At 38.2% G+C, this 13,908-nt stretch overlaps 1 protein-coding gene across 1 annotated transcript in view; it reads left to right on the forward strand.

The window, feature by feature from the left end:
- Positions 1 to 2,837: 2,837 nt before the first annotated feature.
- The window catches only part of LOC145983280 (battenin-like), a 31,621-nt gene continuing 20,550 nt past the window's right edge, over positions 2,838 to 13,908 (forward strand). The window contains exons 1-3 of the mRNA XM_083116434.1: positions 2,838 to 2,983; positions 7,922 to 8,073; positions 10,810 to 10,943. Coding sequence (XP_082972560.1) covers positions 2,962 to 2,983; positions 7,922 to 8,073; positions 10,810 to 10,943 — 308 coding nt within the window. The 5' untranslated portion in view covers positions 2,838 to 2,961. The remainder of the gene's footprint in view (positions 2,984 to 7,921; positions 8,074 to 10,809; positions 10,944 to 13,908) is intronic.

The raw sequence follows: 13,908 nt of genomic DNA on the forward strand, positions 1-13,908 counted from the left end.
CATTATACGGAATCCCACACACCTTCATAAATCACAAAATCAATAAATGTATTTGTTATGTTGCTTAGTAATACAGGATATAATTGTAAAGATTAGTGAGAATTCCAGGTAGGAACAACGGCGCCGACTTTCCAAAATTTCTGTGGGTGCATATCAATGGCGGTTAGTTCTGTAATTATCAACTATTGTATACTTTAAACAACTTACATGCACAATGATTGCAAGAGGCAATGATATTATCAACACGTTACTAAAAGAAAATACCACATTCATATAAATTAAAATGAAAAAAATCTTCATAAATGCAAATAATTTTAATTGTATTGCAGGAAGAACTATGCAAGAATTTGTTGTGAACAAAAACTACAAAATGAATAACTTTATGTACCAAATAATAACAATCATGACATGTTAACTTTCAATATAAAACACATTCCTTCTTACGTCATTTGTACTTATGAATTTGTTTGCAATTTTGGAAATGTCAATATTTTTAGTAATTTCTTTATGAACATGCAAAATTACCAAATAATTCAATCTTTTTTGGGTCATTGTTGACCACAAAAACGTTTTCAATCATCTAAGTGCTGAAAATGACCGCTCAGAGGTACAAGAAGTAACACGTATAGTTAAAATCACCCGTACAAACTTCACAAATTCTGTGAGCAGTCTGACAAGTTGGCCACTTTTTCTTTGTTCGTTCTGCAAACATCTAGAAACATGTCCCTGTGCAATGTTAACTTGTCTTTATCAAAGTCTGTCCCATAGAACTGCAGAATTCGATCAGTACCAATTTGACCTATAGCAAGAGCTTCAAGTTGTGAAATAAGTTCCAAAATCTTTGTTTGAAATCTACGATTTAGCGAATCCACAGCCACATCAATTATTTGAAAAAAATATTTGTCTGTACATTTCCTCCGGCGTTTGATACGTATGAGGACCACTACCTTCGTCGTAGCGTTTTGGCATCTTCCTTTTTCTAGGCAAAACTGGTTCATCAATGTTCAATTCCTCCGCTTTCCTCATGGTTTCATTCCACAACTCAAAAAAATATTACTTTGTGAAGCTAAACTTGCACACAAAGTTTCCACCAAAGTTTTGATTTCTCAGTACGGCAATGATTTCTTCTGAAAAGAGGAATGAAATTGTTCAATCCTGCCGAAAACTGAAATTAACATTTTCAGGAAAATAAGAAATCTGAATTGATGTAGGTTTGAAAAATATCCACTAGCCTTCCCACCGACTTCACTTTTTTCTTCTGACAGATCTTCCAAAAATTTCAAGAGAACGTCATAATTACATACTTTCCAACGATTGTAGTGATTTTACCCTCACACACCACCTTGAGGGACAGAATGGTCGCAAAGTCAGACTGGGAATGTTTTTTACAACACCATCTTCGTTGTCTTCTTGTAGCGATTGAAACACTGCTAGGCTCTTTGGCGAATGTCTTACAAATGATATTAATTGACGAAGAATCACCAGAAAGTCTCGCACATGCACAAATGCATCTGAAACAATTATGGTTTAGAGGTTAGAAATTTTAACTTCCATCTCAATCAGAAATGTAATTTTATTTTGATTTTATCAAACTAAAAATCTTGTGGGAGCGGCGCACCCACAAGATTATTTATGTGGGTGCTCAAGCCCCGGAGCACCCACGTAGTCGGCGGGCATGGGTAGGAATGTGTTCTGTACTTTTCACAGGTGGGCAAAGCAGGCTCTCAGGGAGGGCAGTTGCCCCCCTGCCCCCCTCTAGCTACGGGCCTGAGTAACACAGTCACAGCTCTCACAATACTACGTGAAAGGGGGTGACCCCGAACTATAGAGTACACGAATACATACCCTTCCCTTCTACTCCCGTGAACTACTGCTGTGTAGCGTCAAATGTCCGAACTAACAATTGGCCGATACTGTAGGACGGTCGGTACTGTACAACTCTCAGCTATGTTATTTTTAAAATTAAAATATTATTTTCAAATAATTTCCTCCCGGTAGGGCCTGCACCACAGGTTGAGCCTAGGGATCTACAGATCCTAAGTACGGCCCTGTGTGTGTGTGTGTGTGTGTGTGTGTGTGTGTGTGTGTGTGTGTGTGTGTGTGTGTGTGTGTGTGTGTGTGTGTGAAACATATAACTTAAATACATTACATAATCAATTCGTCCATCTCATAACAAACCAACAATAATAATATTATAAATTGCCTTTCGCATGTTAATGCATTTAAGACAAAACTGTTCAGCAGCAACAGTCGGAAGTACATATTTGGTCTTACTTCTCTCTCTGGTAATTTGCAATGCATTAATAATATTCCGTCCAAGTTTGGGGGGCAATCCCCCCTCTGTGGATGCGCCACTGACCACATCCCCTAAATGTGCCTTCATGCATGGTACGGTGCAACATGCACGGAGAACTTTGCCTTACAAAATACTGATAAATAATGCTTAATTAATAATAAACATATTGATATTGGTATCACTCATTTACTCATTTCTCCTTCCTTATTTTAATCTATTAATAATTCAATTTCAATATTTCTGCGAATTGTTCTGTGAACAAGTGGTAATAATAGTAATAGTTCTATTATTATTATTATTATTACTAAATCGTAATGTTAGCGACAATAATAAAAAAAATTATGAAGTTGTGATGGCGATATCAGTTTTTCCAGTGGTTTTTTTAAGATGAAGGGAAATTTTGGATGAAACGAGATACATTGGAAGAAAAAGGGAAATATTTCACCTTTAAAAGGGAAATTGTGACGACAACATTGGCTGCTCTCTGACATTGGATACAACGCGGCCGCTTTCAAAAGACGTGAAGTGAGCTTACGTTCCAACATCAAATCACTCTTTTTTAATACCGATTTTATGTAACTGAATGGTGGTAGTCTGTTAAGAGCTTTAAAGAGAAGCTGACTAAGAAGAGTAACTAATGCCCACATAAACAAATATAAGTGACAATGCTTGAATTCTTGCATTATGGTAAGTTAGTTAAGTAATGGTAACTTTAAACAAACAAACTGTTTTTTTGCCCGTAATACTATTTTGAAAATGAAAACTGAGTATGAATTCACAAATGGAAAAGGCCATTGCATATGAAACTAAGCCGTTGTGGTTTCTCGAGTATTGTATTAGTAATTCTTGAAAATACAAATATTTCAACCCAATAGCAAAAACAATTACATAGAATTCGTAGGGTAAAACAAAATATAATGCTAGCACAAACTAATGTTAACCTATTCTTCGATTGAAACCCGGCAATTGTATGTTGCAAGCCTATCCATACTTTGATGCTTTATGGTTATACCATAAACATAACTTTTTTGAGAATACAATGCACTTTTTGGTAACAGTTTCATACATCGGAGACACATTTCTTCAATTTTACACAAGAAACTACTTACGGAAATGAGTTTCTCCAAGGTTTACAACGTTCGTCGAGGTTTTTTCTGTCATCGTGGAATATATTTGACCGGGAAAGCATGTATTTTTCAAGAGGAATATCTCACCAATGCACAATTGGCATTGCTTTCATTTCCTTGCCCTACGACAACCGTTTGATGATGTAAGTCCATGTCAGTGTTTCAACCCCCCTTTTTTTTACTATGCTTGCCTAACAACCAGACCTAACCTAACCTTATCGGAAATGGTTCGTGGGGCTATCCGTGAATGTTTCATGGGGTTATCGGTCAGCTACCGTGCATAATGGTTCGTGGGGCTATCCATGAATGGTTTGTGGGGCTATCCATCAGCTACCCGTTCATAGTGCATAATTTCCACAGGTGACAAACACGATAGTAGGTATTTTTTGGTGAAGAAGGTTGAAACACTGCATACAACGTGACTCAAGATATGCCTGCCATATTGTGTGTTCTGGAAGCAAAGAAATGAATAAAAAAAAGCACTCAGAATGTGAAAAATTGTGTTTGTTTTCGTGTAAAAAGCATAATGGCACCTTGAACTATGTTCCGCAATACACAATTGGTAAGTACGAACCATGTGAAACACAAAATATGCGATTTTAATGTGTCTCCGATCTATGAAACTGGTACCTACTTTTTTTAACACTTTTACTTTTACAGTGGGTTGAAATTGAGATATGGTCGATTAAAATGAGCGTGTACTAAAATTATCCACCATTTACAGTGACTTAATTTTATGCAGTGTGAGGTTCGATAGTTGTAATAAAAATCATCCTGTGAAAGTAAGATGGGTTCAACTACTGAATGTTATATGGTATTGTAGTAGGTTAAACTAAATAGAGTAGGAATTTTTGATAATGTTTTGAGTGAGTTAGGTCAGTTAGATTTGGTTGCTTGAATTTTTTCTACTTTCTTTTTCCTGTAGGATATTGAACATAAAATGCATGCAAAAACAAACGAAAAACCTGTACTTGAGGACAGAACTTCACTCATAAATAAATAATAAAAAGGACAACCTCGAAATCTTCAACGCTTCTATGATATTTTCATACTACTTTCTAATCCTGTGAATGCTTTTCTTTTTTCTGTACAGTGTGCAAAATCATCTAAAATATTGTAGTCATGGGTGTGTAGGCAAGACATTTTTCTGAGTAGGGCCGAACCATTTGTAAAAGATGCAACATATTTCAAATTAAAGCAAGATAATAGTACTGAAATAACATGTTATGATGTCACCTGTCACTAAATATATTTATTGGAACTACTGTATCTACTGATCCACCACCACACCTGTACTTTTGGGAGCAGTGGTGTTTCTCACATGTTTAGAACATTTGGAAGCATGAAATGTGCATATTTTTTTTCTGAGGGGACAGCTGTTGTGATTCTCTAGTAAGATACTACTTTCAAACTTACCATTGCTCCAATTGTATAATGATTTTTGCAAGTTGTAAAGGAAAATATTCAGATACTTAAATATCTAGGATAGAGAAAATACTTCAATATTTATAATACTGGAAATGATTGTGGATGGAAGTTTGAAGTTTGGTGAAACTAAATTGTATGGCCCAAGTTCCTTTGTTTTTTTTTTTTTTTTTTTTTTTTTTTTTTTTTTTTTTTTTTTTTTCTTATGCAATTTTAACATGGTTTGATTTTGATTTACTTCTGTTAACGCATACTGCTGAGTTTTAGCGATTACTTAAGATTATTAAATGTTAAGTATCCCCGAAACGTCTGGACTTCCTTTATTTTCTTGAAGGTGCCATTTCGTTTTTTTTTTTCGTGCAAATAATCTCAATTTTCAACATATCGAGTAATTCTTGTTTGTTCGTTTTCATTTGCGTTACATGCAATATGGCGGAGAAATCTTGACTAGCATTGTTGATGATCGGTGGTTATGCAATGTTGCACAACCTTCTTCATCGAAAAATACCTACTTTCATGTTACTGATTTTGTATTTTTTTCCAGTTTTGAAAACCCCACGAACCATGCATGGATAGCCCCACGAACCATGCATGGCAAGGTTAGGTTAGGTTCGGTTAGGTTAGGCAAACATAGTTCAAATTGTCATCTTCAAAATTGTTACAAACATTCATAAATAGCCCCACGAACCATTCACGGATAGCCCCACAGTTACATGCACGTTCATTTACGTTATACACAGTAGGAAAACCGTGTGTTTAGAAACACTGACCGGTTGTTATGTCATCAAGCGCATGCAAAATTTTGTTCACGTAGTAGAAGGACATCAATGGAACAGGTTTCGTGCATCGGAGAGACATTAATGTTGAAAAATATATGGTTTTCCACGAAAATTCATTCACCAAGGGGGAAAAAACACTTCCGAAACCTTCGTAGAGTATACAGAAACTCTTTTCGTTAAGTACTTTCTCCTGTAAGATTGAAGAAATATGTTTCGGGTATACTTAAATTTTACCCTTAAGATTTTGTTCAATGTATGCTTTTGTAGTTAGGTTAGGCAGGCCAGGTTTGGTTCTCTTAGCATTATAATAAAATCACTAAATGCAGTCGCTTGTCAATGGAAAATACATTGTCCATTGAAGCGTGCATGCTTTCATAAGGTAATTTTTTAATTGTTTTTTTCAACATAAATATTGTAAAAATTGCATACATAGCATGATGAAATCTCAATAAAATAAAAGGAACTTGAGCCGTATAGATTGCGCAAGTGACCATGCTTGTAGATCACCTCTGCCAAAAATTTCCTCTCACATGTGCTTGAGTTTTTGTTTAATGTCCACTTTATGCATATCTACACTAATTGGAACCAGGCCTACAGTTTAAAGTGGAATCTGAACCACCATGTGCCTCCAATTTGTATCAAACCTGGGACATCATGATTACAAGGTGATGATGTTACCACTATGCCATTAGGGAGGCACTCTTCTTACAAAAGAAATGTTGTTTACACATGCAGGAGATGAAGGAAAGTGTGGGTTCAAGACAAACAACCCTTACTTAAAGAGTATAAATAGTGATGAGCCTGTAGAAACTTAATTATTGTGCTATGAATACCAAAATCTGATCTGCTTAACCTACTCACCGAAGCATATAGAAATGGGATGAAAAAATTGTTCTGCACATGAAAGCCATGGCTAATCACACAGGAAAGTGATATAATGTTGTCTGTTTTCTCTAATATTTTCTTCAATTGTATGCACCACAGACAGTTAGCTACTCCATGGATCATCATGCACATTTCCACATCCTTCATTGAAGTCACACCCATCTCCATGCCATTGCATTAGTCATGTCATGTTCTCCATACATCTCACAAAGTTAACAAATTTAAGTTGGTTTCATGTTCCTTGCATTCAAGAAACAGATTACAGACTGCTTTACACATGCAGCAGATTCCTCGATATTCTTTATCCTCCATTGGTCATGCTGTATCCCGAAGGCACATGCAAATAAAATTGCTTATGATTAGGCATGCTGTTCTAAGCTTGTCGGTAGCTTCTTTCCTCTTTGTCTGAATACAGATGACCATGGTCTCTGCCTGGCACCCTTCATGTCTGGGCTTAGCAAGCTTTTTTTGTATCTCGGAGATACATAGTGACGGATTCCAGTCGGGTTAATGATATCACAGTTTGCTCGCAGAAAGGACTGCCAGGATCCGGAAAAACACTGAACTCATTTGTTCCATTCTCTGCAGCAGTGTGGTGAATGCAGGTAATATGATGATATCAGTGATATGGGTCTGTTGGCGATTGTGATAATGTAGAGGATAGAGAAGGTGATTTGGAGACTGAACTGGAATGTAATAATGATTACGATGAACAACAGAGTGATGTATATAAATGTTTGTTAGGTGACATTAAATATCATATGTAGTGCTAAAGAAGTATTTTTTAGATGCTTAAGAATCATTATATGTAAGACTAAAATAAAATAAGTGAAAATTAAAAATTAATCATGGATATGTTAATAAAATTGTACCTGTATTTCACAGATACAACACAACTGATCATGTTACTTTTCAAGGTGTGACCGATGAAGGGTTAAACAATACAAACACACATCACAATCTTTAAATGCTGCTTGAATGTCTGCAAATGGCATTCATGCCTTTCCAAAGAATCAACAAACTTGGCAAGCATGCATGCCATTGTGAGCCCAGCACAGCAGTGGCAATATTTCCATGTTGCTTTATTTTGTAAATAGCCCTGGTACACTCATTAGATGTATAATTTCGGCCTCTGCCATAATCAAGGAGTCCCACGTTCAATCCCCAGTGGAGGCACATTGTACAGTGGTTCAGATCACACTTTAAATTATAGGCTCAGTCCCAATTAGCCTATGTGTGCATAAACAAGCAACATTTTTAATGTTTAATTTCTCTTTCTAAGGTAAATCTACTCGTGACCACCTGACTTCACATTTCACACATAAGCTATTATTATTGAATTCGGGTTTTGACTAAATACTTGAACTATTGGCATTGGTATATTTTATATCACTTGTCTTCCCTTACAGGTAGCAGCACCATGACAGCAGCATCTGGAGAAGGCCCCCGTAACAAATGGAATCTGCTTGCCTACTGGCTGCTGGGCCTTTGCAACAACTATGGATATGTTGTTATGCTGAGTGCTGCTCACGACATACTGAGTTCTGATTTTCATGCTGGCGTATGTATATATTTGTGGATTGTGATGTTTTCATTCATCCTTCTTCTCCCAGTGTACAGGCTGATTCAAGAGCCCCATCCCGTAGGACAACACAACTCCATTATTGTTGGGAAAAAAAAAAAAAAAAAAAAAAGTTGCCATCTTTATCAAAAATACCTTAACCATAATTTGAGGCAAAATAAGATGTGAACATGTGACAAATGCAGGCCCCTCCCCATCCTACACTTACGAAACTTGGACTGTGCTGCCAGTCACAGACATCCATCAGTCTCTCCTTCAGTGCAGGAAACAACAGAGTTTACCATCCAACAGTATCAAGTGTAATATAGCCAGATTTTCATTTGTACATGTTTTTCCTTTTCTGTGGGTTGATGTGGACAGGTGGAAGGGACTGCACAAGTCACGTGTTCACACTTTTTACTTTGCCTATGATTATCATCATCAGTTCATGATTCACAGGGCATTTTCAGCTACCATTGAGTCTCATATCAGGGTACAGCCTCAGCAGTGCATATGTTAATAATCCCAGTGCTTTAAATTGAAACCCACAAAGTGTTAACAACTTTCCCCTGTTCCCATGTTTTGCTATGTACACTAATAATGGAGTTGTCCTATGTAACTGGACTTTTGAATTACCCTGTGTATTATTGAACAGAAGAAGACATTTTTATATGACAAACAGAACTTGTATCACCTGAAAGTTATCTATATTGTAGTGTACATTGGCAAGTAGATGACCCTTTTAATTGTACCATAAAAAATCATTGACCATCTTGCAAAGGGCATAGATCTTCCTTGATTAACATCAGTACCACTGAATACATAATTTCCTCTTTGATTCATTAGAGAATCCATTTTATTTCATGAGACATGTGAGAAAATTGCTGTGAATACTGATTTATTTTATGTAATATTTTATTCTACCAAGTATTTGTGATTTTCTAAATCTTGGTATTGAGTATTTTTTCCCAAAGTGAATAAGTTTGGCCCCATACATGCATGGAATTCTAAGTGGAATGGGATATGTATGAGCTGACACTGAATGTCTCCACAGAACAGGATGGGGAGCCATTTTGCTCAAATGCTAAAGGATAGAGGCACATTTCAGGACCTAAAACTGCATTTCAAAAATTTAAATTATTCACATCTAATTATATGGTCCAGGTGCAAGAAACCTGTTTCAGAATATGCACAGGACACCTAAGGAGATTTCAGATCAAAGGAACAAGTAACATATGATGCATGTAGCTTGGGAACGAGCCAATCAACCGCAACATTTCACACCATAATGGCATGACAGGCTACACAAGCCTGCATTCCATTGGTGAAATGCTAAGTGGCACGTGTTGCTTGTCGCTTCAGTGCAAATTCTAAGAGATTCCAAGAAATCATTGACTGTTGCATTGGTAGACCCTCTGCCATAGTATCGTGCTACAAGTTCCATGTGTGTGCGAGTCATGTTTGCAAGACAAGAATGTGAGATTTACAACAGGTAGTTCTCAGCTCCTGTTTAAAACTTAATGCCCACTAAGACAAGGAGAAATGCAGCAACAGAACTTCTGCTGTCTGCTTCTATTGTAATCAAATGGTGTAAAACCTACTACAGTGAAACACACGGAACTGAAGTGCAGAATTTCTGTGCCAGATGTCTGCAGGTTTCTAGGGTGCAAATTTTCCATTTGCCGCATCTCCAAAAGCTCTCTTTTGTAATAATATGATGAGAAAGTGCGTATTACTCACTATTGAATACAAAATAAATACGTAAATAGTATCAAAACTTTCCAAACTTACGTGAGTGAGTATATGTTAATCCGGATGACGTTTCAGAGGTAAATACTTCCTCCTTCTTCAGGTCTAACTAGAGGTTTTGACACCGGTCTAGAGGGGTGGATACATTTCCTTAGAAAATGGGATAATGCCGGTAAAAATTACGCTAAGTTGGGTTTTCATGTCGCCACTGAAGTTTTGAGAGTTGTAGGCGAAGAACTTGAATTCTCATTGGATTGGTGACATTGCAGTTGAGGGGAATCAGTCCCGTGGGGGAGGAGGTAATCTCCAACTCTGTGCGTGTAGACCATTACCCATGCGCTTCACCTTACTGCTGGATGGGAGTTACTCGGCTGCCATGTGGGCACCTGGTTTTTAGTTTTGAATATGAGTATTTTTTAGAATGTTTTACCTGGAAAGGGATTTTTACCATTTTAATAACTAGGATTTTTAAGTGTTTTTTACCAATTCCTTCAACCATATTCCTATTTAACACTATTTCACGTGACACCATGTCCGGTGTCTAGGCTTCTAGTTAGACCTGAATAAGGAGGAAGTATTTACCTCTGAAACGTCGTCCGGATTAACATATACTCACTCACGTAAGTTTGAACAGTTTTGATACAATTTACATATTTATTTTGTACTCTTTTGTAATTCCGCATGTCTTTGTTTAGCTCCAGGAAGTGTCATGCTCGGCCCCGCTACAGATGAGCATGGAAAATGTTCCGCATCGCAGTATGATGGCACAGTATATGGACTGACTGCCCTTGGAAAGGCACATGTAATTTTCTATTCAGAGGGGCTCATTTCTGGCATCTCGGTGGGTGTTAACCTTAACTTATGAAAACTGATTGGCTGTGGTAGATATGAAATAGAAAAGGATAATTAACAAATAACTGAAAAATTCCAGGATATGCTGAAAAAGAGAATACCAATTTTATTAGCATATTTCGTTTTTTGTTGCAGGGGGAGACTGTTAAAAATGTTACCAATGGTTCAAGAGACTGCAACCCTACCTCAACTGGTGCCATTCTGCTGGCTGATGTGATTCCATCTCTTACTATTAAGATGATAGCTCCTTTTCTCCCATTTCTAGTGCAGTAAGTATCTGACTGAAAATATGACATACATGTGTAAAGTAGATCTTTAAAAATATTAAAACAACCATGTATAAAACAATAAGTACATTTTAAATTGCAAGCTGTAGCTACTCAGTAGATAAAAATTGAGGGAAGATGCAGATGGGTCGAAAGGCCATAGAAGAAGATAACATGTCTGAAGAACTGATTTAGGTTTAACAGTATAATAATAATATATAATAATAACCCATGGTATAACAGCCTGTGAGGGCCAGTGCCTACCTACAGACTGCCAGCCTCACTCCCATCAGACTTGTTAGATCATCCAGTTTTGGGGCAACATTTGGTCGGTCGACCCCAAGTTCTCATCGTAGGTTTTCTCTGACTGGGTTATGGTACATTCCCTCATCATGGTGGATGACCACTGGCTGAAATCTCAGAAAATTTGTAACACTTCCTCCAAAAGATTTGAACTTGCGCTTTCCCATAGCCCAAAGCTTGCACCTTAGAACTCATGGCCATGGTGCGGGACTTAACAGTATAGTAGAGGTTTCCATTTCAGAGAGATAAAAACATCTCTTTCTCAGTATATGGGGCATACAGGCAGATTGCGTATTTCAGTAGAATGTGAGATGAAATTTGGAAAGACTGTGAACTGAGAGTATTCTATAATTAGTAAAATTCAGGAGTTTTGTTAGAATGTTTGAGTGAATTTTCTTCACAAATGTCTACTGCAAAAGAAGGGAGAGAATATGTATTTTTTTTATGAGCACATATTTTGCCAGGATCAGATTTATATAACAATATGTGGGGCTATTTGTCATATTTTTAATTTGTGCAGATGGTTTCTTCATGATGGAAAAAGCACCAAAATCAGGTAACACTAAACAACACAATCATTGCAAGTCATTTGTATTGTAATTGTTTTCTTCTTGTTTATTATACAGGGTGGCTCAATAAGTCACTTAACACCCCCATCTTGAATTCAACTTCAGAAATTTAAATGGGAAGGGGGTCGTGCGACATATCAAAATGGGCTAGAATTTCACCAGGAAAACAACTGTGACATTTGTTTTCACCTAACTTTAATTGTTGCAGAGTTAACAATACCACAAAGTTATGGCTCAATAAGTCACTTAACACCCCCAGTACAAGGCCACTGCGACATGGAACGTGAAAATGGCGATGACCAATCGTTATCAGGCCAAGGGGGAACCACATTGACGTCACCCGCATGGTCGGCAGCCATCTTGATGTCCGCCATCTTGAATTCAACTTCAGAAATTTAAATGGGAAGGGGGTCGTGCGACATATCAAAATGGGCTAGAATTTCACCAGGAAAACAACTGTGACATTTGTTTTCACCTAACTTTAATTGTTGCAGAGTTAACAATACCACAAAGTTATAACACATGCTCAATATGACTTCCCTCTTGCGCAACACACACGTCTCTCCCATGACCTTACCACATTCTGAAGAACTTCAGGAGTTATTGCAGTACAGGCATCCACAATGCGTGTGCGCAAGTGGGCCAGATCCCTGATTTTCGTAGCATACACCACGGCTTTCAGGTGTCCCCAGAGGTAAAAGTCCAATGGTGTCAGGTCAGGTGAGCACGCTGGCCATTCCACAGTCCCTCGGCGACCAATCCAGTGGTGAGGGAATTGTTGATCCAAATACTGACGGACTATCCTCCCATAGTGCGTTGGAGCACCATCTTGCTGGAACCATTCAGGATAGCTCCCATCCTCGGACAGTAAGGATGGTAAGATCTGCTCCCGTAGCAGAAGCAAGTAGCCCTCTGCATTTAAGTTGCCCTCAATGAAAAATGGACCAACAAGTCGGGAACCCCAAGTACCACACCACACCATTAGCTTCCCGCCTCCCGTCACCTTGCTGGGATCTGTCCAATGTGGATTTTCGGGTGACCAGTACCGCAGATTTTGCTTATTCACCTCTCCCGACACATAAAAATTAGCCTCATCACTGAACAGAATCTTGCTACCGACAGCAGGGCCACGTTGCAGTTGTGCTATAGCCCACTCACAAAACTGCAAACGCCTGTCTGGATCGTCCTCACTAAGGTGCTGCTGCAGCTGTATCTTATACAGATGCCAGTGGTGGTCACGTACAATCCTTTGAATTGAACCCCTGCTGGCACCGCTTTCCAGTGCCAGTCTCCGTGTGCTACGGGTTGGGGACTTTGCAAATGATGCCAACACCGCTACAGCAGTACCCTCATCCGTGGCTGTTTTCGGACGTCCATGTCACGGCTTGTCATCCACAGATCCAGTATCTTGGAACTTTGCCTGCAACTGGCTGACGGCCACATGTGACACCGGTTGTCTTGCAGGATTGCGGTTATTGAAGTCTGCGGCAATGTCACGCGTACTTCTCTCCCCTGACATCAATATGATGGCAATCCGTTCCTCACGTGTTAGTGGCATTTTCGTTCAGTTAAGTGAAAAAGGAAATATGCTACTCTTGACATGATCAATTCACATCGTCACTCTTTTAAACTTTTATGTAAAGACAAAACACAATCGTAATTCCCATGCCAACCAATACTACAAGATATGTACATACCGGTAAGTCAATATGCGGACATTTTCAGTGATTGGTCTAACAATAAATACCACATAATCACATACTAACGATTATTTGAACAATAAACATTTAAGCAAAAAGGAAAGGACGTGTCACTCTCCCATGCAGAAATCACCCTTAAATTTAAAGTTAGGTGAAAACAAATGTCACAGTTGTTTTCCTGGTGAAATTCTAGCCCATTTTGATATGTTGCACGACCCCCTTCCCATTTAAATTTCTGAAGTTGAATTCAAGATGGCTGCCGACCATGCGGGTGACATCAATGTGGTTCCCCCTTGGCCTGATAACGATTGGTCATCGCCATTTTCACGTCCCATGCCGCAGTGTCGTTGTACTGGGGGTGTTAAGTGACTTATTGAGCCATAACTTTGTGGTATT

Source organism: Lepisma saccharinum, unplaced genomic scaffold (assembly GCF_977018435.1).
Source record: "Lepisma saccharinum unplaced genomic scaffold, izLepSacc3.1 HAP1_SCAFFOLD_739, whole genome shotgun sequence".
Taxonomy (NCBI): domain Eukaryota; kingdom Metazoa; phylum Arthropoda; class Insecta; order Zygentoma; family Lepismatidae; genus Lepisma; species Lepisma saccharinum.